This window comes from Agelaius tricolor, unplaced genomic scaffold (genome assembly GCF_023055355.1).
Source record: "Agelaius tricolor isolate 1412-34295 unplaced genomic scaffold, bAgeTri1.0.p SCAF_3, whole genome shotgun sequence".
In the NCBI taxonomy this organism is placed as follows: domain Eukaryota; kingdom Metazoa; phylum Chordata; class Aves; order Passeriformes; family Icteridae; genus Agelaius; species Agelaius tricolor.
Window position 1 is genome coordinate 15595850 of NW_027269263.1, and position 23398 is coordinate 15619247.

The 23398-nt window shown below is 53.5% G+C and overlaps 5 protein-coding genes across 5 annotated transcripts; all 5 read left to right on the forward strand.

Moving 5' to 3' along the window:
- The first annotated feature begins 353 nt into the window (after positions 1–353).
- Positions 354–2018, forward strand: LOC139587627 (inositol 1,4,5-trisphosphate receptor-interacting protein-like 1). The gene has a single exon (XM_071422024.1). The coding sequence runs from the start codon at positions 420–422 to the stop codon at positions 2016–2018; it is 1599 nt and encodes a 532-aa protein (XP_071278125.1). The 5' UTR covers positions 354–419.
- A 3625-nt stretch (positions 2019–5643) lies between these two features.
- On the forward strand, positions 5644–7257 carry LOC139587628 (inositol 1,4,5-trisphosphate receptor-interacting protein-like 1). The gene has a single exon (XM_071422025.1). The coding sequence runs from the start codon at positions 5659–5661 to the stop codon at positions 7255–7257; it is 1599 nt and encodes a 532-aa protein (XP_071278126.1). The 5' UTR covers positions 5644–5658.
- Positions 7258–10839: 3582 nt separating this feature from the next.
- Positions 10840–12504, forward strand: LOC139587629 (inositol 1,4,5-trisphosphate receptor-interacting protein-like 1). The gene has a single exon (XM_071422026.1). The coding sequence runs from the start codon at positions 10906–10908 to the stop codon at positions 12502–12504; it is 1599 nt and encodes a 532-aa protein (XP_071278127.1). The 5' UTR covers positions 10840–10905.
- Positions 12505–16129: 3625 nt separating this feature from the next.
- On the forward strand, positions 16130–17743 carry LOC139587631 (inositol 1,4,5-trisphosphate receptor-interacting protein-like 1). The gene has a single exon (XM_071422027.1). It carries the CDS (start codon positions 16145–16147, stop codon positions 17741–17743), a length of 1599 nt encoding a protein of 532 aa, XP_071278128.1. The 5' UTR covers positions 16130–16144.
- Positions 17744–21318: 3575 nt separating this feature from the next.
- On the forward strand, positions 21319–22984 carry LOC139587632 (inositol 1,4,5-trisphosphate receptor-interacting protein-like 1). Its single transcript, XM_071422028.1, is given in 2 exon segments — positions 21319–22845; positions 22847–22984. Coding segments are annotated over 2 exon segments (1599 nt in total). The 5' UTR covers positions 21319–21384.
- The last annotated feature ends 414 nt before the right edge of the window (positions 22985–23398 follow it).

The following is a 23398-nucleotide window of genomic DNA, read 5'->3' on the forward strand; positions in this document are numbered from 1 at the left end:
GGTGGGGAGGCTGGGCTGGGGACAAGGGCCAGGGCAGAAACGCTGCACCCGGGGCTGGCTTTTCCCCCTGCATCCAGGAACAGCCCCTCATGGCACAGCCTTGGGCAGGGCACCGTGCTGCTGCTGCTGCTGCTGCTGCTGCTGCTGCTGCTGCTGCTGCTCGGGCAGCGGAACGGGCCTGGCTGCTTGCCAGCTCTCTGGGGTCCTGTCCTTCCTGCTCCCAAATCCCTGGGATTCCCGTCCCAGCTGCCTCCCCCGTCCCTGCTGCCAGCTGCTTCCCTCTCAGCCCATCTCAAGGCCTTCTCGCCATCCTCCTGCAGTCCATGGATACCTGGGTATTGTGGCTCTTGCTCTTGCAAAGTGTAGTCCAGTACCCACAGCCCGTGGGTGACGGCTTGGACGAGGTGACACGTCTGCGAATGGAGGTGCGTGCCAAGCTCCAGGAAGAGGAGAAGATTCGTCTGGAGCGGGAGGTGGAGCAGCTGGTCCTGGTGAAGCAGGGTGCCTTGGCCTGGGGAGACCTGCTCTGCTCTGCCTGGCAGCACTGGCAGCTCTGGGCTCTTGCTGGGCTCCTGCTGCTTCTCTTGGCACTGTGGTATATGTGGAGGAAAGGGAGCCTGAGGAGAGAGGAGCAAGGAGAAGGACACGATGGTGTAAATGAAGAGGAAGTTGAAAATGTGGATGCATATGAAGAAGACGTTGGAAATGAAGATGAGGGAGACAGTGACATGGAGGAGGAGGAAGATGACAGTGATGATGGCCGTGCAGAGGATGTCGACAATGCTGCTGCGAATGAAGAGCGTGATGCTGCAAATGAAGTTGGCAATGAGGCTGCCAATGCAGCAAATGTCAATGATGTTGGAAGTCAAGTGGAAGAATACCGTGATGGTGCCGATAACTTTGGAAGAATCATAATGGAGCGCATACAGTGGCCTGTGCGGGACCTGCAGGAAGGATGCACGTGGACAAGAAGGCTGATGGAGCATTTTGCAATTTATTTTCGACGGGTCTTGTCCAACAGTTTCTATCCGGTACTGCAAGGAGCCATTGGGGTGGGCAGTGCCTTTGAAGGTTGGAGTCCTCGTGAGCAGGATGTTGTGTACCAGGTGCTCATACCCATGACACCTCCCCGAGGGCACAGCTTCCACCTAGAGCTGGGCACTGCAGGGCAGAGGCGCTTGAGGAACTTCCACATCCGCGTGCAGCAGGAGTGCACCTGCACGAGCGAGCGGCAGGGTGAGAACATGCTGTGCTTCCTGCACCACCCTGAGGAGGAGCTGAGGAGGCATCAGGATCCCAGCCTCCTTCATACCCTGTGCACGGGCTCCTACCTGGACGTGGGCAAAACTGCCCGCTGGTTCTACCAGCTGGTGAGAGCAATCTGGCCGGCTTTGCTTGAGTCACACCATTGGCATTTAGTGCTGCTGCCCCCCAGACGCTCCTGCCAGTTCAAGGTGACCAATGGCAGAGAAAGCTACCGGATCGAGATGCTGTTTGGGGTGCGGCAAGGCAACTCAGACGTCTTTGTAAGCAGCCAGCCTAGGCAAGCCCACACCTCCAGCACAATCTGGCCGGAGAGCTACGCTGTGGCCGAGATGAAGTTCTTCAGGTACATCGCCAGGCGGGCTCCCCCTGACAGCTTGCACCTGAAATGCCTGCAATTCTTCACTCGTCTTCAGCTGGGCTTAGGCTTCTCCACCTATACCATCAAGACCATTGTCATGCACCTCCTGAGCATCTTGCCCGTGTCACAGTGGCGCAGGAGACATTTTGTGAGGCGGCTGATGGATATCAGCGAGAGCCTGCGCGCGTGTGTGGAAATGAGACGCCTCAATCACTTCATTGTGGGCAACCAGAGGCTTCCTGAGGGGATCCACTTGCCCCCAGAGGTCCTAATGGCCAGGTCATGCAATCTCTTCCATCACCTGGTGATGGATCCGGTTGCCCACTCCCAGGCAATGAGCCAGTACGTGGATCTGCACCATTGGTTGAAACGGATCCTTAAAAATGAACAGTGAAAGAGGTTCTCCTGCAGAGAGCTGTGCTTGTGAGGCTCACACCTGGTGGCAGAGAACCAGCTCTCACTAGACGGGCAAAGAAGGGAGAATGTGGGCTACAGAGAGGGAAGGGAAAATGCTGCGTAGGAGCACTATGCCAGCAGCAACCGCAGTGTGGTCTCAAGAGCCTCCCCAGCACTGCATCCAGTTTGGCTACAAAGATCAAGGAACACGCATGAGGAAATGCTATTATTCGCCCACCTCTTTTTGAGTCCCTTCTCCCTCTGAGAGCTTCACCTTGTGCAGGGACGCCGATCTCAGAATCCCAGATGAGGGAATGTTTGAAAGGACCACTGGTGGTATCATTTGGTTCAGGGGTGCTCCAGGCAGGTCTTCCCGCTCTACACTACAAAGGATTGCGTTCCGGTCAAGGTTCTTGACTCTTTCTGGGGAGATAAGACTCCACAATCCCTGGGCAAGGTTTGGGATCAGTCAATGGACGGTGTTTTTCCTTGTTTCTGCATGGGAATCCTTCAGGTCAGCATTGTAGCAACTGTGCTGCAGCTGACGTGATCTTTTTTGAATATGTAAAGATCTAGGTTGTTAATTTGTGTATATATATACACCCCGTGTGTACATATTATATGCTAGAAATCTTTTCAATTATCATATATAATAGTTAAATATAATAAAAGCCTCTAGAATATTTAAAATATTATCAATGGTATGAAGTACGTAACGGTTATAACATGATAAGAAAGTATTCTAAAGAGTCAACCATGTAATTTTCTTTAAAGAAGGCAATATAGCCAATATTTAGTGTCACTCTAAGTTGTGATACATATTAATGCTCTCGGGGCATTTATATCTGGAAAGATTGTCATAAGTAGATATATTTATGCATACCACTTTTATCTTCTATATTGCAAATAAGAAATTATTTTATGTAGTAGTAAAGCCATAGATCGTGTCTCTGTCTTTTGGGGACACACAGTTATGCTCTATAGTTAGTGCTTTTGTGAGCAGCAACCTGGAAACTGCTTTGCTCTTGATTCAATAAACTACAATATTCTAGAGCCTGGATCATGCAAGACTTTATTGACCTCAACTAGACCTACAGTTACAGGTAAAAGTGACAAGTTGTGAATCTGGGCTTGTGAAGAGTCTCCTTGAAATTAGCCAAACTTGCAGTGCCGAATCGGTTCTAATCCGAAATGAAGTGCAGCTGCCCCCGGCCCCTGTGATCACAGAATGCCAGAAGGGCCTGCCTTGGAAGGGTCCTTAAAAATGGTCTTGTTGCAGCCCTGCTGCCAAGGGCAGGGACAGCTTCCCCTAGGCCCGGTTGTTTCAAGCCCCGCCCAGCCTGGCCTGGAACACTGCCAGGGATGGGGCAGCCACAGCTGCAGCGTGGGCTGCGCGGGCCGGGGCCTGAACAGCCTGAGAGGCAAGAATTTCTTGTGCATCTCCAGCCCAAGCCTGCCCGCTGTCGGTGGGAAGGCACTGGGCCTGGTGCTGTCCCTGCAGGCCCTTGTCCACAGCCCCTCTCAGCTCTCTGCTGGGCCTGGTGCAGGGAGTGAAAGGCGGCAGGAAGTTGCCCCCAGAGAAGGCCTTGGAGAGCACTGGGGCCAGGAGTGTCACCATGAGGGCAGCAAGCAGGGCCTGTTCTGGCCATCGGGGGGGGGAGGGCACAGGGCGGGCGCTGAGGCCCTGCCAGCTGGAGCTGGGAGCTCCGGCGTGCGGCTGGCAGAGAGCCGTGGGAGATCCGTGCAGCGGCAAGGACACGGGCTTCTAGATGTGTTAGAAAGCAGAGAAGAGCTGGAGAATGGGCGCCGAAGGAGTAGGGTGTCTCCCTGTGGGGAAAAAACTTCACGATGCCAGAGGATAGTCCAGGGAGGACACAGAGGAGACCTGTCATTTTACTGGAATAAAGGGAGAGGCCAAGGGACATTTCCCCTTGGGGTGTCTCGATTTGTTGAGACCCAGGACAAGGGCGCGGCCTCCATTTTTATCCTTATTCCCAGGTGCATCACCCTCTTCCTTCCCCCACTGCCTGAGGTACTCGGAAGGTACAAGACTTCCCGAGTTGCCTACTGTATGGAACCCCTCTGTCACTTTGATTGCAGAGGCAGGAATGGCACCATACACGCACACCATGGTTCATGCACAGCAACCAACTTTTATTGAGTGCTCTCTTCCTTTGCAGATCTGAATGTCTGCCTGGTCAGTCCATAGCGGTTGAACCAGTTGCCACGCAGCCAAACGGGCAGTAGCTGCTGGTGTCCCCAGCGGTCCAGGCCCGCTCCCCAATGGTCCACACTGGTTAAGTTTTCTAATTAAAGTACCTGTAGAATTACTTATGCTTCAGTTACAAAATAAGGATGAAATGAAACTGTGAGGCCTTCAGTTGAGCTGTTGGCCACCACAATACCCCTCTGTTTTATGCTCCCTCTGGTTTATATATTTGTAAGCCTGTAGAAGGCACAGGCATGAAAGGAGAGGTGCTGGGGTCACCCTCTATGTAAGGCAGGGTTCCACCTGTCTAGAGCTTAATGATGGTGCTGATGGGGTTGAGCAGTTTTGGGTAGGAATCAGGGGGAAGACCTACAATAGCAGCCTGTGACTCTTAGATGGCGGTTCATCACTGCAGTCTGTGTAGCTGTGCCTGTTTATGCACGGAAAGCCAGACCAATCTATCTGGAAGTGGTCACCCAAAAGACATCTTTCTAATGCAGAACAATTGTACTGGCACACCCTTTTGGGAGCAGGAAAAGGAGCGCTCTCCCAGAGGCCTGGTACACAAGTGGTTGTGGGGGGGAAGCAGGAGGATGCTGTCGTGCTCATCCTTAAGAAAAGCAGCAAGGCTGAAACCAAAGCACAGCTTTTATAGAGTCAGAGATTTAACTGAAGCTCAGCATGGAGTCGAGGCTTAGACTCCATGATCCTCAAGGGTGCCTTCCAACATGGATATCTATGAGATTGCCAGTGGAGGGCAGCTGATCAGAAAGACAAGAGAAGGGCCAAGAGAGGTCCTTTGAAGAAGATTCACTCAAAGGCTGCCTTAACCAGTACCCCAGGGCCCCTCCAACATTGTGAGCTGGGGTGGGGACAAAGCGTGGGGCTGGGCTGGCTGTGCTGTACTGTGACATCCATGACATCATGGGGCCATGTCACAAATGGGGGCAGCTATACAAGGCCCCAGCAGGTAACGCTGGCCCTGTATTGCTTGGGCAAGTGGTGAGTGCACACGTGGTGGGGAGGCTGGGCTGGGGACAAGGGCTGGGGCAAAAACGCTGCACCCGGGGCTGGCTTTTCCCCCTGCATCCAGGAACAGCCCCTCATGGCACAGCCTTGGGCAGGGCACCGTGCTGCTGCTCCTGCTGCTGCTGCTGCTGCTGCTGCTGCTCGGGCAGCGGAACGGGCCTGGCTGCTTGCCAGCTCTCTGGGGTCCTGTCCTTCCTGCTCCCAAATCCCTGGGATTCCCGTCCCAGCTGCCTCCCCCGTCCCTGCTGCCAGCTGCCTCCCTCTCAGCCCATCTCAAGGCCTTCTCGCCATCCTCCTGCAGTCCATGGATACCTGGGTATTGTGGCTCTTGCTCTTGCAAAGTGTAGTCCAGTACCCACAGCCCGTGGGTGACGGCTTGGACGAGGTGACATGTCTGCGAATGGAGGTGCGTGCCAAGCTCCAGGAAGAGGAGAAGATTCGTCTGGAGCGGGAGGTGGAGCAGCTGGTCCTGGTGAAGCAGGGTGCCTTGGCCTGGGGAGACCTGCTCTGCTCTGCCTGGCAGCACTGGCAGCTCTGGGCTCCTGCTGGGCTCCTGCTCCTTCTCTTGGCACTGTGGTATATGTGGAGGAAAGGGAGCCTGAGGAGAGAGGAGCAAGGAGAAGGACACGATGGCGTAAATGAAGAGGAAGTTGAAAATGTGGATGCATATGAAGAAGACGTTGGAAATGAAGATGAGGGAGACAGTGACATGGAGGAGGAGGAAGATGACAGTGATGATGGCCGTGCAGAGGATGTCGACAATGCTGCTGCGAATGAAGAGCGTGATGCTGCAAATGAAGTTGGCAATGAGGCTGCCAATGCAGCAAACGTCAATGATGTTGGAAGTCAAGTGGAAGAATACCGTGATGGTGCCGATAACTTTGGAAGAATCATAATGGAGCGCATACAGTGGCCTGTGCGGGACCTGCAGGAAGGATGCATGTGGACAAGAAGGCTGATGGAGCATTTTGCAATTTATTTTCGACGGGTCTTGTCCAACAGTTTCTATCCGGTACTGCAAGGAGCCATTGGGGTGGGCAGTGCCTTTGAAGGTTGGAGTCCTCGTGAGCAGGATGTTGTGTACCAGGTGCTCATACCCATGACACCTCCCCGAGGGCACAGCTTCCACCTAGAGCTGGGCACTGCAGGGCAGAGGCGCTTGAGGAACTTCCACATCCGCGTGCAGCAGGAGTGCACCTGCACGAGCGAGCGGCAGGGTGAGAACATGCTGTGCTTCCTGCACCACCCTGAGGAGGAGCTGAGGAGGCATCAGGATCCCAGCCTCCTTCATACCCTGTGCACGGGCTCCTACCTGGACGTGGGCAAAACTGCCCGCTGGTTCTACCAGCTGGTGAGAGCAATCTGGCCGGCTTTGCTTGAGTCACACCATTGGCATTTAGTGCTGCTGCCCCCCAGACGCTCCTGCCAGTTCAAGGTGACCAATGGCAGAGAAAGCTACCGGATCGAGATGCTGTTTGGGGTGCGGCAAGGCAACTCAGACGTCTTTGTAAGCAGCCAGCCTAGGCAAGCCCACACCTCCAGCACAATCTGGCCGGAGAGCTACGCTGTGGCCGAGATGAAGTTCTTCAGGTACATCGCCAGGCGGGCTCCCCCTGACAGCTTGCACCTGAAATGCCTGCAATTCTTCACTCGTCTTCAGCTGGGCTTAGGCTTCTCCACCTATACCATCAAGACCATTGTCATGCACCTCCTGAGCATCTTGCCCGTGTCACAGTGGCGCAGGAGACATTTTGTGAGGCGGCTGATGGATATCAGCGAGAGCCTGCGCGCGTGTGTGGAAATGAGACGCCTCAATCACTTCATTGTGGGCAACCAGAGGCTTCCTGAGGGGATCCACTTGCCCCCAGAGGTCCTAATGGCCAGGTCATGCAATCTCTTCCATCACCTGGTGATGGATCCGGTTGCCCACTCCCAGGCAATGAGCCAGTACGTGGATCTGCACCATTGGTTGAAACGGATCCTTAAAAATGAACAGTGAGAGAGGTTCTCCTGCAGAGAGCTGTGCTTGTGAGGCTCACACCTGGTGGCAGAGAACCAGCTCTCACTAGACGGGCAAAGAAGGGAGAATGTGGGCTACAGAGAGGGAAGGGAAAATGCTGCGTAGGAGCACTATGCCAGCAGCAACCGCAGTGTGGTCTCAAGAGCCTCCCCAGCACTGCATCCAGTTTGGCTACAAAGATCAAGGAACACGCATGAGGAAATGCTATTATTCGCCCACCTCTTTCTTTGAGTCCCTTCTCCCTCTGAGAGCTTCACCTTGTGCAGGGACGCCGATCTCAGAATCCCAGATGAGGGAATGTTTGAAAGGACCACTGGTGGTATCATTTGGTTCAGGGGTGCTCCAGGCAGGTCTTCCCGCTCTACACTACAAAGGATTGCGTTCCGGTCAAGGTTCTTGACTCTTTCTGGGGAGATAAGACTCCACAATCCCTGGGCAAGGTTTGGGATCAGTCAATGGACGGTGTTTTTCCTTGTTTCTGCATGGGAATCCTTCAGGTCAGCATTGTAGCAACTGTGCTGCAGCTGACGTGATCTTTTTTGAATATGTAAAGATCTAGGTTGTTAATTTGTGTATATATATACACCCCGTGTGTACATATTATATGCGAGAAAGCTTTTCAATTATCATATATAATAGTTAAATATAATAAAAGCCTCTAGAATATTTAAAATATTATCAATGGTATGAAGTACGTAACGGTTATAACATGATAAGAAAGTATTCTAAAGAGTCAACCATGTAATTTTCTTTAAAGAAGGCAATATAGCCAATATTTAGTGTCACTCTAAGTTGTGATACATATTAATGCTCTCGGGGCATTTATATCTGGAAAGATTGTCATAAGTAGATATATTTATGCATACCACTTTTATCTTCTATATTGCAAATAAGAAATTATTTTATGTAGTAGTAAAGCCATAGATCGTGTCTCTGTCTTTTGGGGACACACAGTTATGCTCTATAGTTAGTGCTTTTGTGAGCAGCAACCTGGAAACTGCTTTGCTCTTGATTCAATAAACTACAATATTCCAGAGCCTGGATCATGCAAGACTTTATTGACCTCAACTAGACCTACAGTTACAGGTAAAAGTGACAAGTTGTGAATCTGGGCTTGTGAAGAGTCTCCTTGAAATTAGCCAAACTTGCAGTGCCGAATCGGTTCTAATCCGAAATGAAGTGCAGCTGCCCCCGGCCCCTGTGATCACAGAATGCCAGAAGGGCCTGCCTTGGAAGGGTCCTTAAAAATGGTCTTGTTGCAGCCCTGCTGCCAAGGGCAGGGACAGCTTCCCCTAGGCCCGGTTGTTTCAAGCCCCGCCCAGCCTGGCCTGGAACACTGCCAGGGATGGGGCAGCCACAGCTGCAGCGTGGGCAGCGCGGGCCGGGGCCTGAGCAGCCTGAGAGGCAAGAATTTCTTGTGCATCTCCAGCCCAAGCCTGCCCGCTGTCGGTGGGAAGGCACTGGGCCTGGTGCTGTCCCTGCAGGCCCTTGTCCACAGCCCCTCTCAGCTCTCTGCTGGGCCTGGTGCAGGGAGTGAAAGGCGGCAGGAAGTTGCCCCCAGAGAAGGCCTTGGAGAGCACTGGGGCCAGGAGTGTCACCATGAGGGCAGCAAGCAGGGCCTGTTCTGGCCATCGGGGGGGGGAGGGCACAGGGCGGGCGCTGAGGCCCTGCCAGCTGGAGCTGGGAGCTCCGGCGTGCGGCTGGCAGAGAGCCATGGGAGATCCGTGCAGCGGCAAGGACACGGGCTTCTAGATGTGTTAGAAAGCAGAGAAGAGCTGGAGAATGGGCGCCGAAGGAGTAGGGTGTCTCCCTGTGGGGAAAAAACTTCACGATGCCAGAGGATAGTCCAGGGAGGACACAGAGGAGACCTGTCATTTTACTGGAATAAAGGGAGAGGCCAAGGGACATTTCCCCTTGGGGTGTCTCGATTTGTTGAGACCCAGGACAAGGGCGCGGCCTCCATTTTTATCCTTATTCCCAGGTGCATCACCCTCTTCCTTCCCCCACTGCCTGAGGTACTCGGAAGGTACAAGACTTCCCGAGTTGCCTACTGTATGGAACCCCTCTGTCACTTTGATTGCAGAGGCAGGAATGGCACCATACACGCACACCATGGTTCATGCACAGCAACCAACTTTTATTGAGTGCTCTCTTCCTTTGCAGATCTGAATGTCTGCCTGGTCAGTCCATATTGGTTGAACCAGTTGCCACGCAGCCAAGCGGGCAGTAGCTGCTGGTGTCCCCAGCGGTCCAGGCCCGCTCCCCAATGGTCCACACTGGTTAAGTTTTCTAATTAAAGTACCTGTAGAATTACTTATGCTTCAGTTACAAAATAAGGATGAAATGAAACTGTGAGGCCTTCAGTTGAGCTGTTGGCCACCACAATACCCCTCTGTTTTATGCTCCCTCTGGTTTATATATTTGTAAGCCTGTAGAAGGCACAGGCATGAAAGGAGAGGTGCTGGGGTCACCCTCTATGTAAGGCAGGGTTCCACCTGTCTAGAGCTTAATGATGGTGCTGATGGGGTTGAGCAGTTTTGGGTAGGAATCAGGGGGAAGACCTACAATAGCAGCCTGTGACTCTTAGATGGCGGTTCATCACTGCAGTCTGTGTAGCTGTGCCTGTTTATGCACGGAAAGCCAGACCAATCTATCTGGAAGTGGTCACCCAAAAGACATCTTTCTAATGCAGAACAATTGTACTGGCACACCCTTTTGGGAGCAGGAAAAGGAGCGCTCTCCCAGAGGCCTGGTACACAAGTGGTTGTGGGGGGGAAGCAGGAGGATGCTGTCGTGCTCATCCTTAAGAAAAGCAGCAAGGCTGAAACCAAAGCACAGCTTTTATAGAGTCAGAGATTTAACTGAAGCTCAGCATGGAGTCAAGGCTTAGACTCCATGATCCTCAAGGGTGCCTTCCAACATGGATATCTATGAGATTGCCAGTGGAGGGCAGCTGATCAGAAAGACAAGAGAAGGGCCAAGAGAGGTCCTTTGAAGAAGATTCACTCAAAGGCTGCCTTAACCAGTGCCCCAGGGCCCCTCCAACATTGTGAGCTGGGGTGGGGACAAAGCGTGGGGCTGGGCTGGCTGTGCTGTACTGTGACATCCATGACATCATGGGGCCATGTCACAAATGGGGGCAGCTATACAAGGCCCCAGCAGGTAACGCTGGCCCTGTATTGCTTGGGCAAGCGGTGAGTGCACACGTGGTGGGGAGGCTGGGCTGGGGACAAGGGCCAGGGCAGAAACGCTGCACCCGGGGCTGGCTTTTCCCCCTGCATCCAGGAACAGCCCCTCATGGCACAGCCTTGGGCAGGGCACCGTGCTGCTGCTGCTGCTGCTGCTGCTGCTGCTGCTGCTGCTGCTGCTCGGGCAGCGGAACGGGCCTGGCTGCTTGCCAGCTCTCTGGGGTCCTGTCCTTCCTGCTCCCAAATCCCTGGGATTCCCGTCCCAGCTGCCTCCCCCGTCCCTGCTGCCAGCTGCTTCCCTCTCAGCCCATCTCAAGGCCTTCTCGCCATCCTCCTGCAGTCCATGGATACCTGGGTATTGTGGCTCTTGCTCTTGCAAAGTGTAGTCCAGTACCCACAGCCCGTGGGTGACGGCTTGGACGAGGTGACACGTCTGCGAATGGAGGTGCGTGCCAAGCTCCAGGAAGAGGAGAAGATTCGTCTGGAGCGGGAGGTGGAGCAGCTGGTCCTGGTGAAGCAGGGTGCCTTGGCCTGGGGAGACCTGCTCTGCTCTGCCTGGCAGCACTGGCAGCTCTGGGCTCTTGCTGGGCTCCTGCTGCTTCTCTTGGCACTGTGGTATATGTGGAGGAAAGGGAGCCTGAGGAGAGAGGAGCAAGGAGAAGGACACGATGGTGTAAATGAAGAGGAAGTTGAAAATGTGGATGCATATGAAGAAGACGTTGGAAATGAAGATGAGGGAGACAGTGACATGGAGGAGGAGGAAGATGACAGTGATGATGGCCGTGCAGAGGATGTCGACAATGCTGCTGCGAATGAAGAGCGTGATGCTGCAAATGAAGTTGGCAATGAGGCTGCCAATGCAGCAAATGTCAATGATGTTGGAAGTCAAGTGGAAGAATACCGTGATGGTGCCGATAACTTTGGAAGAATCATAATGGAGCGCATACAGTGGCCTGTGCGGGACCTGCAGGAAGGATGCACGTGGACAAGAAGGCTGATGGAGCATTTTGCAATTTATTTTCGACGGGTCTTGTCCAACAGTTTCTATCCGGTACTGCAAGGAGCCATTGGGGTGGGCAGTGCCTTTGAAGGTTGGAGTCCTCGTGAGCAGGATGTTGTGTACCAGGTGCTCATACCCATGACACCTCCCCGAGGGCACAGCTTCCACCTAGAGCTGGGCACTGCAGGGCAGAGGCGCTTGAGGAACTTCCACATCCGCGTGCAGCAGGAGTGCACCTGCACGAGCGAGCGGCAGGGTGAGAACATGCTGTGCTTCCTGCACCACCCTGAGGAGGAGCTGAGGAGGCATCAGGATCCCAGCCTCCTTCATACCCTGTGCACGGGCTCCTACCTGGACGTGGGCAAAACTGCCCGCTGGTTCTACCAGCTGGTGAGAGCAATCTGGCCGGCTTTGCTTGAGTCACACCATTGGCATTTAGTGCTGCTGCCCCCCAGACGCTCCTGCCAGTTCAAGGTGACCAATGGCAGAGAAAGCTACCGGATCGAGATGCTGTTTGGGGTGCGGCAAGGCAACTCAGACGTCTTTGTAAGCAGCCAGCCTAGGCAAGCCCACACCTCCAGCACAATCTGGCCGGAGAGCTACGCTGTGGCCGAGATGAAGTTCTTCAGGTACATCGCCAGGCGGGCTCCCCCTGACAGCTTGCACCTGAAATGCCTGCAATTCTTCACTTGTCTTCAGCTGGGCTTAGGCTTCTCCACCTATACCATCAAGACCATTGTCATGCACCTCCTGAGCATCTTGCCCGTGTCACAGTGGCGCAGGAGACATTTTGTGAGGCGGCTGATGGATATCAGCGAGAGCCTGCGCGCGTGTGTGGAAATGAGACGCCTCAATCACTTCATTGTGGGCAACCAGAGGCTTCCTGAGGGGATCCACTTGCCCCCAGAGGTCCTAATGGCCAGGTCATGCAATCTCTTCCATCACCTGGTGATGGATCCGGTTGCCCACTCCCAGGCAATGAGCCAGTACGTGGATCTGCACCATTGGTTGAAACGGATCCTTAAAAATGAACAGTGAAAGAGGTTCTCCTGCAGAGAGCTGTGCTTGTGAGGCTCACACCTGGTGGCAGAGAACCAGCTCTCACTAGACGGGCAAAGAAGGGAGAATGTGGGCTACAGAGAGGGAAGGGAAAATGCTGCGTAGGAGCACTATGCCAGCAGCAACCGCAGTGTGGTCTCAAGAGCCTCCCCAGCACTGCATCCAGTTTGGCTACAAAGATCAAGGAACACGCATGAGGAAATGCTATTATTCGCCCACCTCTTTTTGAGTCCCTTCTCCCTCTGAGAGCTTCACCTTGTGCAGGGACGCCGATCTCAGAATCCCAGATGAGGGAATGTTTGAAAGGACCACTGGTGGTATCATTTGGTTCAGGGGTGCTCCAGGCAGGTCTTCCCGCTCTACACTACAAAGGATTGCGTTCCGGTCAAGGTTCTTGACTCTTTCTGGGGAGATAAGACTCCACAATCCCTGGGCAAGGTTTGGGATCAGTCAATGGACGGTGTTTTTCCTTGTTTCTGCATGGGAATCCTTCAGGTCAGCATTGTAGCAACTGTGCTGCAGCTGACGTGATCTTTTTTGAATATGTAAAGATCTAGGTTGTTAATTTGTGTATATATATACACCCCGTGTGTACATATTATATGCTAGAAATCTTTTCAATTATCATATATAATAGTTAAATATAATAAAAGCCTCTAGAATATTTAAAATATTATCAATGGTATGAAGTACGTAACGGTTATAACATGATAAGAAAGTATTCTAAAGAGTCAACCATGTAATTTTCTTTAAAGAAGGCAATATAGCCAATATTTAGTGTCACTCTAAGTTGTGATACATATTAATGCTCTCGGGGCATTTATATCTGGAAAGATTGTCATAAGTAGATATATTTATGCATACCACTTTTATCTTCTATATTGCAAATAAGAAATTATTTTATGTAGTAGTAAAGCCATAGATCGTGTCTCTGTCTTTTGGGGACACACAGTTATGCTCTATAGTTAGTGCTTTTGTGAGCAGCAACCTGGAAACTGCTTTGCTCTTGATTCAATAAACTACAATATTCTAGAGCCTGGATCATGCAAGACTTTATTGACCTCAACTAGACCTACAGTTACAGGTAAAAGTGACAAGTTGTGAATCTGGGCTTGTGAAGAGTCTCCTTGAAATTAGCCAAACTTGCAGTGCCGAATCGGTTCTAATCCGAAATGAAGTGCAGCTGCCCCCGGCCCCTGTGATCACAGAATGCCAGAAGGGCCTGCCTTGGAAGGGTCCTTAAAAATGGTCTTGTTGCAGCCCTGCTGCCAAGGGCAGGGACAGCTTCCCCTAGGCCCGGTTGTTTCAAGCCCCGCCCAGCCTGGCCTGGAACACTGCCAGGGATGGGGCAGCCACAGCTGCAGCGTGGGCTGCGCGGGCCGGGGCCTGAACAGCCTGAGAGGCAAGAATTTCTTGTGCATCTCCAGCCCAAGCCTGCCCGCTGTCGGTGGGAAGGCACTGGGCCTGGTGCTGTCCCTGCAGGCCCTTGTCCACAGCCCCTCTCAGCTCTCTGCTGGGCCTGGTGCAGGGAGTGAAAGGCGGCAGGAAGTTGCCCCCAGAGAAGGCCTTGGAGAGCACTGGGGCCAGGAGTGTCACCATGAGGGCAGCAAGCAGGGCCTGTTCTGGCCATCGGGGGGGGGAGGGCACAGGGCGGGCGCTGAGGCCCTGCCAGCTGGAGCTGGGAGCTCCGGCGTGCGGCTGGCAGAGAGCCATGGGAGATCCGTGCAGCGGCAAGGACACGGGCTTCTAGATGTGTTAGAAAGCAGAGAAGAGCTGGAGAATGGGCGCCGAAGGAGTAGGGTGTCTCCCTGTGGGGAAAAAACTTCACGATGCCAGAGGATAGTCCAGGGAGGACACAGAGGAGACCTGTCATTTTACTGGAATAAAGGGAGAGGCCAAGGGACATTTCCCCTTGGGGTGTCTCGATTTGTTGAGACCCAGGACAAGGGCGCGGCCTCCATTTTTATCCTTATTCCCAGGTGCATCACCCTCTTCCTTCCCCCACTGCCTGAGGTACTCGGAAGGTACAAGACTTCCCGAGTTGCCTACTGTATGGAACCCCTCTGTCACTTTGATTGCAGAGGCAGGAATGGCACCATACACGCACACCATGGTTCATGCACAGCAACCAACTTTTATTGAGTGCTCTCTTCCTTTGCAGATCTGAATGTCTGCCTGGTCAGTCCATAGCGGTTGAACCAGTTGCCACGCAGCCAAACGGGCAGTAGCTGCTGGTGTCCCCAGCGGTCCAGGCCCGCTCCCCAATGGTCCACACTGGTTAAGTTTTCTAATTAAAGTACCTGTAGAATTACTTATGCTTCAGTTACAAAATAAGGATGAAATGAAACTGTGAGGCCTTCAGTTGAGCTGTTGGCCACCACAATACCCCTCTGTTTTATGCTCCCTCTGGTTTATATATTTGTAAGCCTGTAGAAGGCACAGGCATGAAAGGAGAGGTGCTGGGGTCACCCTCTATGTAAGGCAGGGTTCCACCTGTCTAGAGCTTAATGATGGTGCTGATGGGGTTGAGCAGTTTTGGGTAGGAATCAGGGGGAAGACCTACAATAGCAGCCTGTGACTCTTAGATGGCGGTTCATCACTGCAGTCTGTGTAGCTGTGCCTGTTTATGCACGGAAAGCCAGACCAATCTATCTGGAAGTGGTCACCCAAAAGACATCTTTCTAATGCAGAACAATTGTACTGGCACACCCTTTTGGGAGCAGGAAAAGGAGCGCTCTCCCAGAGGCCTGGTACACAAGTGGTTGTGGGGGGGAAGCAGGAGGATGCTGTCGTGCTCATCCTTAAGAAAAGCAGCAAGGCTGAAACCAAAGCACAGCTTTTATAGAGTCAGAGATTTAACTGAAGCTCAGCATGGAGTCGAGGCTTAGACTCCATGATCCTCAAGGGTGCCTTCCAACATGGATATCTATGAGATTGCCAGTGGAGGGCAGCTGATCAGAAAGACAAGAGAAGGGCCAAGAGAGGTCCTTTGAAGAAGATTCACTCAAAGGCTGCCTTAACCAGTACCCCAGGGCCCCTCCAACATTGTGAGCTGGGGTGGGGACAAAGCGTGGGGCTGGGCTGGCTGTGCTGTACTGTGACATCCATGACATCATGGGGCCATGTCACAAATGGGGGCAGCTATACAAGGCCCCAGCAGGTAACGCTGGCCCTGTATTGCTTGGGCAAGTGGTGAGTGCACACGTGGTGGGGAGGCTGGGCTGGGGACAAGGGCTGGGGCAAAAACGCTGCACCCGGGGCTGGCTTTTCCCCCTGCATCCAGGAACAGCCCCTCATGGCACAGCCTTGGGCAGGGCACCGTGCTGCTGCTCCTGCTGCTGCTGCTGCTGCTGCTGCTGCTCGGGCAGCGGAACGGGCCTGGCTGCTTGCCAGCTCTCTGGGGTCCTGTCCTTCCTGCTCCCAAATCCCTGGGATTCCCGTCCCAGCTGCCTCCCCCGTCCCTGCTGCCAGCTGCCTCCCTCTCAGCCCATCTCAAGGCCTTCTCGCCATCCTCCTGCAGTCCATGGATACCTGGGTATTGTGGCTCTTGCTCTTGCAAAGTGTAGTCCAGTACCCACAGCCCGTGGGTGACGGCTTGGACGAGGTGACATGTCTGCGAATGGAGGTGCGTGCCAAGCTCCAGGAAGAGGAGAAGATTCGTCTGGAGCGGGAGGTGGAGCAGCTGGTCCTGGTGAAGCAGGGTGCCTTGGCCTGGGGAGACCTGCTCTGCTCTGCCTGGCAGCACTGGCAGCTCTGGGCTCCTGCTGGGCTCCTGCTCCTTCTCTTGGCACTGTGGTATATGTGGAGGAAAGGGAGCCTGAGGAGAGAGGAGCAAGGAGAAGGACACGATGGCGTAAATGAAGAGGAAGTTGAAAATGTGGATGCATATGAAGAAGACGTTGGAAATGAAGATGAGGGAGACAGTGACATGGAGGAGGAGGAAGATGACAGTGATGATGGCCGTGCAGAGGATGTCGACAATGCTGCTGCGAATGAAGAGCGTGATGCTGCAAATGAAGTTGGCAATGAGGCTGCCAATGCAGCAAACGTCAATGATGTTGGAAGTCAAGTGGAAGAATACCGTGATGGTGCCGATAACTTTGGAAGAATCATAATGGAGCGCATACAGTGGCCTGTGCGGGACCTGCAGGAAGGATGCATGTGGACAAGAAGGCTGATGGAGCATTTTGCAATTTATTTTCGACGGGTCTTGTCCAACAGTTTCTATCCGGTACTGCAAGGAGCCATTGGGGTGGGCAGTGCCTTTGAAGGTTGGAGTCCTCGTGAGCAGGATGTTGTGTACCAGGTGCTCATACCCATGACACCTCCCCGAGGGCACAGCTTCCACCTAGAGCTGGGCACTGCAGGGCAGAGGCGCTTGAGGAACTTCCACATCCGCGTGCAGCAGGAGTGCACCTGCACGAGCGAGCGGCAGGGTGAGAACATGCTGTGCTTCCTGCACCACCCTGAGGAGGAGCTGAGGAGGCATCAGGATCCCAGCCTCCTTCATACCCTGTGCACGGGCTCCTACCTGGACGTGGGCAAAACTGCCCGCTGGTTCTACCAGCTGGTGAGAGCAATCTGGCCGGCTTTGCTTGAGTCACACCATTGGCATTTAGTGCTGCTGCCCCCCAGACGCTCCTGCCAGTTCAAGGTGACCAATGGCAGAGAAAGCTACCGGATCGAGATGCTGTTTGGGGTGCGGCAAGGCAACTCAGACGTCTTTGTAAGCAGCCAGCCTAGGCAAGCCCACACCTCCAGCACAATCTGGCCGGAGAGCTACGCTGTGGCCGAGATGAAGTTCTTCAGGTACATCGCCAGGCGGGCTCCCCCTGACAGCTTGCACCTGAAATGCCTGCAATTCTTCACTCGTCTTCAGCTGGGCTTAGGCTTCTCCACCTATACCATCAAGACCATTGTCATGCACCTCCTGAGCATCTTGCCCGTGTCACAGTGGCGCAGGAGACATTTTGTGAGGCGGCTGATGGATATCAGCGAGAGCCTGCGCGCGTGTGTGGAAATGAGACGCCTCAATCACTTCATTGTGGGCAACCAGAGGCTTCCTGAGGGGATCCACTTGCCCCCAGAGGTCCTAATGGCCAGGTCATGCAATCTCTTCCATCACCTGGTGATGGATCCGGTTGCCCACTCCCAGGCAATGAGCCAGTACGTGGATCTGCACCATTGGTTGAAACGGATCCTTAAAAATGAACAGTGAGAGAGGTTCTCCTGCAGAGAGCTGTGCTTGTGAGGCTCACACCTGGTGGCAGAGAACCAGCTCTCACTAGACGGGCAAAGAAGGGAGAATGTGGGCTACAGAGAGGGAAGGGAAAATGCTGCGTAGGAGCACTATGCCAGCAGCAACCGCAGTGTGGTCTCAAGAGCCTCCCCAGCACTGCATCCAGTTTGGCTACAAAGATCAAGGAACACGCATGAGGAAATGCTATTATTCGCCCACCTCTTTCTTTGAGTCCCTTCTCCCTCTGAGAGCTTCACCTTGTGCAGGGACGCCGATCTCAGAATCCCAGATGAGGGAATGTTTGAAAGGACCACTGGTGGTATCATTTGGTTCAGGGGTGCTCCAGGCAGGTCTTCCCGCTCTACACTACAAAGGATTGCGTTCCGGTCAAGGTTCTTGACTCTTTCTGGGGAGATAAGACTCCACAATCCCTGGGCAAGGTTTGGGATCAGTCAATGGACGGTGTTTTTCCTTGTTTCTGCATGGGAATCCTTCAGGTCAGCATTGTAGCAACTGTGCTGCAGCTGACGTGATCTTTTTTGAATATGTAAAGATCTAGGTTGTTAATTTGTGTATATATATACACCCCGTGTGTACATATTATATGCGAGAAAGCTTTTCAATTATCATATATAATAGTTAAATATAATAAAAGCCTCTAGAATATTTAAAATATTATCAATGGTATGAAGTACGTAACGGTTATAACATGATAAGAAAGTATTCTAAAGAGTCAACCATGTAATTTTCTTTAAAGAAGGCAATATAGCCAATATTTAGTGTCACTCTAAGTTGTGATACATATTAATGCTCTCGGGGCATTTATATCTGGAAAGATTGTCATAAGTAGATATATTTATGCATACCACTTTTATCTTCTATATTGCAAATAAGAAATTATTTTATGTAGTAGTAAAGCCATAGATCGTGTCTCTGTCTTTTGGGGACACACAGTTATGCTCTATAGTTAGTGCTTTTGTGAGCAGCAACCTGGAAACTGCTTTGCTCTTGATTCAATAAACTACAATATTCCAGAGCCTGGATCATGCAAGACTTTATTGACCTCAACTAGACCTACAGTTACAGGTAAAAGTGACAAGTTGTGAATCTGGGCTTGTGAAGAGTCTCCTTGAAATTAGCCAAACTTGCAGTGCCGAATCGGTTCTAATCCGAAATGAAGTGCAGCTGCCCCCGGCCCCTGTGATCACAGAATGCCAGAAGGGCCTGCCTTGGAAGGGTCCTTAAAAATGGTCTTGTTGCAGCCCTGCTGCCAAGGGCAGGGACAGCTTCCCCTAGGCCCGGTTGTTTCAAGCCCCGCCCAGCCTGGCCTGGAACACTGCCAGGGATGGGGCAGCCACAGCTGCAGCGTGGGCAGCGCGGGCCGGGGCCTGAGCAGCCTGAGAGGCAAGAATTTCTTGTGCATCTCCAGCCCAAGCCTGCCCGCTGTCGGTGGGAAGGCACTGGGCCTGGTGCTGTCCCTGCAGGCCCTTGTCCACAGCCCCTCTCAGCTCTCTGCTGGGCCTGGTGCAGGGAGTGAAAGGCGGCAGGAAGTTGCCCCCAGAGAAGGCCTTGGAGAGCACTGGGGCCAGGAGTGTCACCATGAGGGCAGCAAGCAGGGCCTGTTCTGGCCATCGGGGGGGGGAGGGCACAGGGCGGGCGCTGAGGCCCTGCCAGCTGGAGCTGGGAGCTCCGGCGTGCGGCTGGCAGAGAGCCATGGGAGATCCGTGCAGCGGCAAGGACACGGGCTTCTAGATGTGTTAGAAAGCAGAGAAGAGCTGGAGAATGGGCGCCGAAGGAGTAGGGTGTCTCCCTGTGGGGAAAAAACTTCACGATGCCAGAGGATAGTCCAGGGAGGACACAGAGGAGACCTGTCATTTTACTGGAATAAAGGGAGAGGCCAAGGGACATTTCCCCTTGGGGTGTCTCGATTTGTTGAGACCCAGGACAAGGGCGCGGCCTCCATTTTTATCCTTATTCCCAGGTGCATCACCCTCTTCCTTCCCCCACTGCCTGAGGTACTCGGAAGGTACAAGACTTCCCGAGTTGCCTACTGTATGGAACCCCTCTGTCACTTTGATTGCAGAGGCAGGAATGGCACCATACACGCACACCATGGTTCATGCACAGCAACCAACTTTTATTGAGTGCTCTCTTCCTTTGCAGATCTGAATGTCTGCCTGGTCAGTCCATATTGGTTGAACCAGTTGCCACGCAGCCAAGCGGGCAGTAGCTGCTGGTGTCCCCAGCGGTCCAGGCCCGCTCCCCAATGGTCCACACTGGTTAAGTTTTCTAATTAAAGTACCTGTAGAATTACTTATGCTTCAGTTACAAAATAAGGATGAAATGAAACTGTGAGGCCTTCAGTTGAGCTGTTGGCCACCACAATACCCCTCTGTTTTATGCTCCCTCTGGTTTATATATTTGTAAGCCTGTAGAAGGCACAGGCATGAAAGGAGAGGTGCTGGGGTCACCCTCTATGTAAGGCAGGGTTCCACCTGTCTAGAGCTTAATGATGGTGCTGATGGGGTTGAGCAGTTTTGGGTAGGAATCAGGGGGAAGACCTACAATAGCAGCCTGTGACTCTTAGATGGCGGTTCATCACTGCAGTCTGTGTAGCTGTGCCTGTTTATGCACGGAAAGCCAGACCAATCTATCTGGAAGTGGTCACCCAAAAGACATCTTTCTAATGCAGAACAATTGTACTGGCACACCCTTTTGGGAGCAGGAAAAGGAGCGCTCTCCCAGAGGCCTGGTACACAAGTGGTTGTGGGGGGGAAGCAGGAGGATGCTGTCATGCTCATCCTTAAGAAAAGCAGCAAGGCTGAAACCAAAGCACAGCTTTTATAGAGTCAGAGATTTAACTGAAGCTCAGCATGGAGTCGAGGCTTAGACTCCATGATCCTCAAGGGTGCCTTCCAACATGGATATCTATGAGATTGCCAGTGGAGGGCAGCTGATCAGAAAGACAAGAGAAGGGCCAAGAGAGGTCCTTTGAAGAAGATTCACTCAAAGGCTGCCTTAACCAGTGCCCCAGGGCCCCTCCAACATTGTGAGCTGGGGTGGGGACAAAGCGTGGGGCTGGGCTGGCTGTGCTGTACTGTGACATCCTGATATCATGGGGCCATGTCACAAATGGGGGCAGCTATACAAGGCCCCAGCAGGTAACGCTGGCCCTGTATTGCTTGGGCAAGCGGTGAGTGCACACGTGGTGGGGAGGCTGGGCTGGGGACAAGGGCCGGGGCAGAAACGCTGCACCCGGGGCTGGCTTTTCCCCCTGCATCCAGGAACAGCCCCTCATGGCACAGCCTTGGGCAGGGCACCGTGCTGCTGCTGCTGCTGCTGCTGCTGCTGCTGCTGCTGCTCGGGCAGCGGAGCGGGCCTGGCTGCTTGCCAGCTCTCTGGGGTCCTGTCCTTCCTGCTCCCAAATCCCTGGGATTCCCGTCCCAGCTGCCTCCCCCGTCCCTGCTGCCAGCTGCCTCCCTCTCAGCCCATCTCAAGGCCTTCTCGCCATCCTCCTGCAGTCCATGGATACCTGGGTATTGTGGCTCTTGCTCTTGCAAAGTGTAGTCCAGTACCCACAGCCCGTGGGTGACGGCTTGGACGAGGTGACACGTCTGCGAATGGAGGTGCGTGCCAAGCTCCAGGAAGAGGAGAAGATTCGTCTGGAGCGGGAGGTGGAGCAGCTGGTCCTGGTGAAGCAGGGTGCCTTGGCCTGGGGAGACCTGCTCTGCTCTGCCTGGCAGCACTGGCAGCTCTGGGCTCCTGCTGGGCTCCTGCTCCTTCTCTTGGCACTGTGGTATATGTGGAGGAAAGGGAGCCTGAGGAGAGAGGAGCAAGGAGAAGGACACGATGGCGTAAATGAAGAGGAAGTTGAAAATGTGGATGCATATGAAGAAGACGTTGGAAATGAAGATGAGGGAGACAGTGACATGGAGGAGGAGGAAGATGACAGTGATGATGGCCGTGCAGAGGATGTCGACAATGCTGCTGCGAATGGAGAGCGTGATGCTGCAAATGAAGTTGGCAATGAGGCTGCCAATGCAGCAAACGTCAATGATGTTGGAAGTCAAGTGGAAGAATACCGTGATGGTGCCGATAACTTTGGAAGAATCATAATGGAGCGCATACAGTGGCCTGTGCGGGACCTGCAGGAAGGATGCATGTGGACAAGAAGGCTGATGGAGCATTTTGCAATTTATTTTCGACGGGTCTTGTCCAACAGTTTCTATCCGGTACTGCAAGGAGCCATTGGGGTGGGCAGTGCCTTTGAAGGTTGGAGTCCTCGTGAGCAGGATGTTGTGTACCAGGTGCTCATACCCATGACACCTCCCCGAGGGCACAGCTTCCACCTAGAGCTGGGCACTGCAGGGCAGAGGCGCTTGAGGAACTTCCACATCCGCGTGCAGCAGGAGTGCACCTGCACGAGCGAGCGGCAGGGTGAGAACATGCTGTGCTTCCTGCACCACCCTGAGGAGGAGCTGAGGAGGCATCAGGATCCCAGCCTCCTTCATACCCTGTGCACGGGCTCCTACCTGGACGTGGGCAAAACTGCCCGCTGGTTCTACCAGCTGGTGAGAGCAATCTGGCCGGCTTTGCTTGAGTCACACCATTGGCATTTAGTGCTGCTGCCCCCCAGACGCTCCTGCCAGTTCAAGGTGACCAATGGCAGAGAAAGCTACCGGATCGAGATGCTGTTTGGGGTGCGGCAAGGCAACTCAGACGTCTTTGTAAGCAGCCAGCCTAGGCAAGCCCACACCTCCAGCACAATCTGGCCGGAGAGCTACGCTGTGGCCGAGATGAAGTTCTTCAGGTACATCGCCAGGCGGGCTCCCCCTGACAGCTTGCACCTGAAATGCCTGCAATTCTTCACTCGTCTTCAGCTGGGCTTAGGCTTCTCCACCTATACCATCAAGACCATTGTCATGCACCTCCTGAGCATCTTGCCCGTGTCACAGTGGCGCAGGAGACATTTTGTGAGGCGGCTGATGGATATCAGCGAGAGCCTGCGCGCGTGTGTGGAAATGAGACGCCTCAATCACTTCATTGTGGGCAACCAGAGGCTTCCTGAGGGGATCCACTTGCCCCCCAGAGGTCCTAATGGCCAGGTCATGCAATCTCTTCCATCACCTGGTGATGGATCCGGTTGCCCACTCCCAGGCAATGAGCCAGTACGTGGATCTGCACCATTGGTTGAAACGGATCCTTAAAAATGAACAGTGAAAGAGGTTCTCCTGCAGAGAGCTGTGCTTGTGAGGCTCACACCTGGTGGCAGAGAACCAGCTCTCACTAGACGGGCAAAGAAGGGAGAATGTGGGCTACAGAGAGGGAAGGGAAAATGCTGCGTAGGAGCACTATGCCAGCAGCAACCGCAGTGTGGTCTCAAGAGCCTCCCCAGCACTGCATCCAGTTTGGCTACAAAGATCAAGGAACACGCATGAGGAAATGCTATTATTCGCCCACCTCTTTCTTTGAGTCCCTTCTCCCTCTGAGAGCTTCACCTTGTGCAGGGACGCCGATCTCAGAATCCCAGATGAGGGAATGTTTGAAAGGACCACTGGTGGTATCATTTGGTTCAGGGGTGCTCCAGGCAGGTCTTCCCGCTCTACACTACAAAGGATTGCGTTCCGGTCAAGG

Bases quoted from the DNA above. Each gene is read 5' to 3' on its own strand.
- LOC139587627 (XM_071422024.1), top strand. From the start codon at position 420: ATGGAGGTGCGTGCCAAGCTCCAGGAAGAGGAGAAGATTCGTCTGGAG.
- LOC139587628 (XM_071422025.1), top strand. From the start codon at position 5,659: ATGGAGGTGCGTGCCAAGCTCCAGGAAGAGGAGAAGATTCGTCTGGAG.
- LOC139587629 (XM_071422026.1), top strand. From the start codon at position 10,906: ATGGAGGTGCGTGCCAAGCTCCAGGAAGAGGAGAAGATTCGTCTGGAG.
- LOC139587631 (XM_071422027.1), top strand. From the start codon at position 16,145: ATGGAGGTGCGTGCCAAGCTCCAGGAAGAGGAGAAGATTCGTCTGGAG.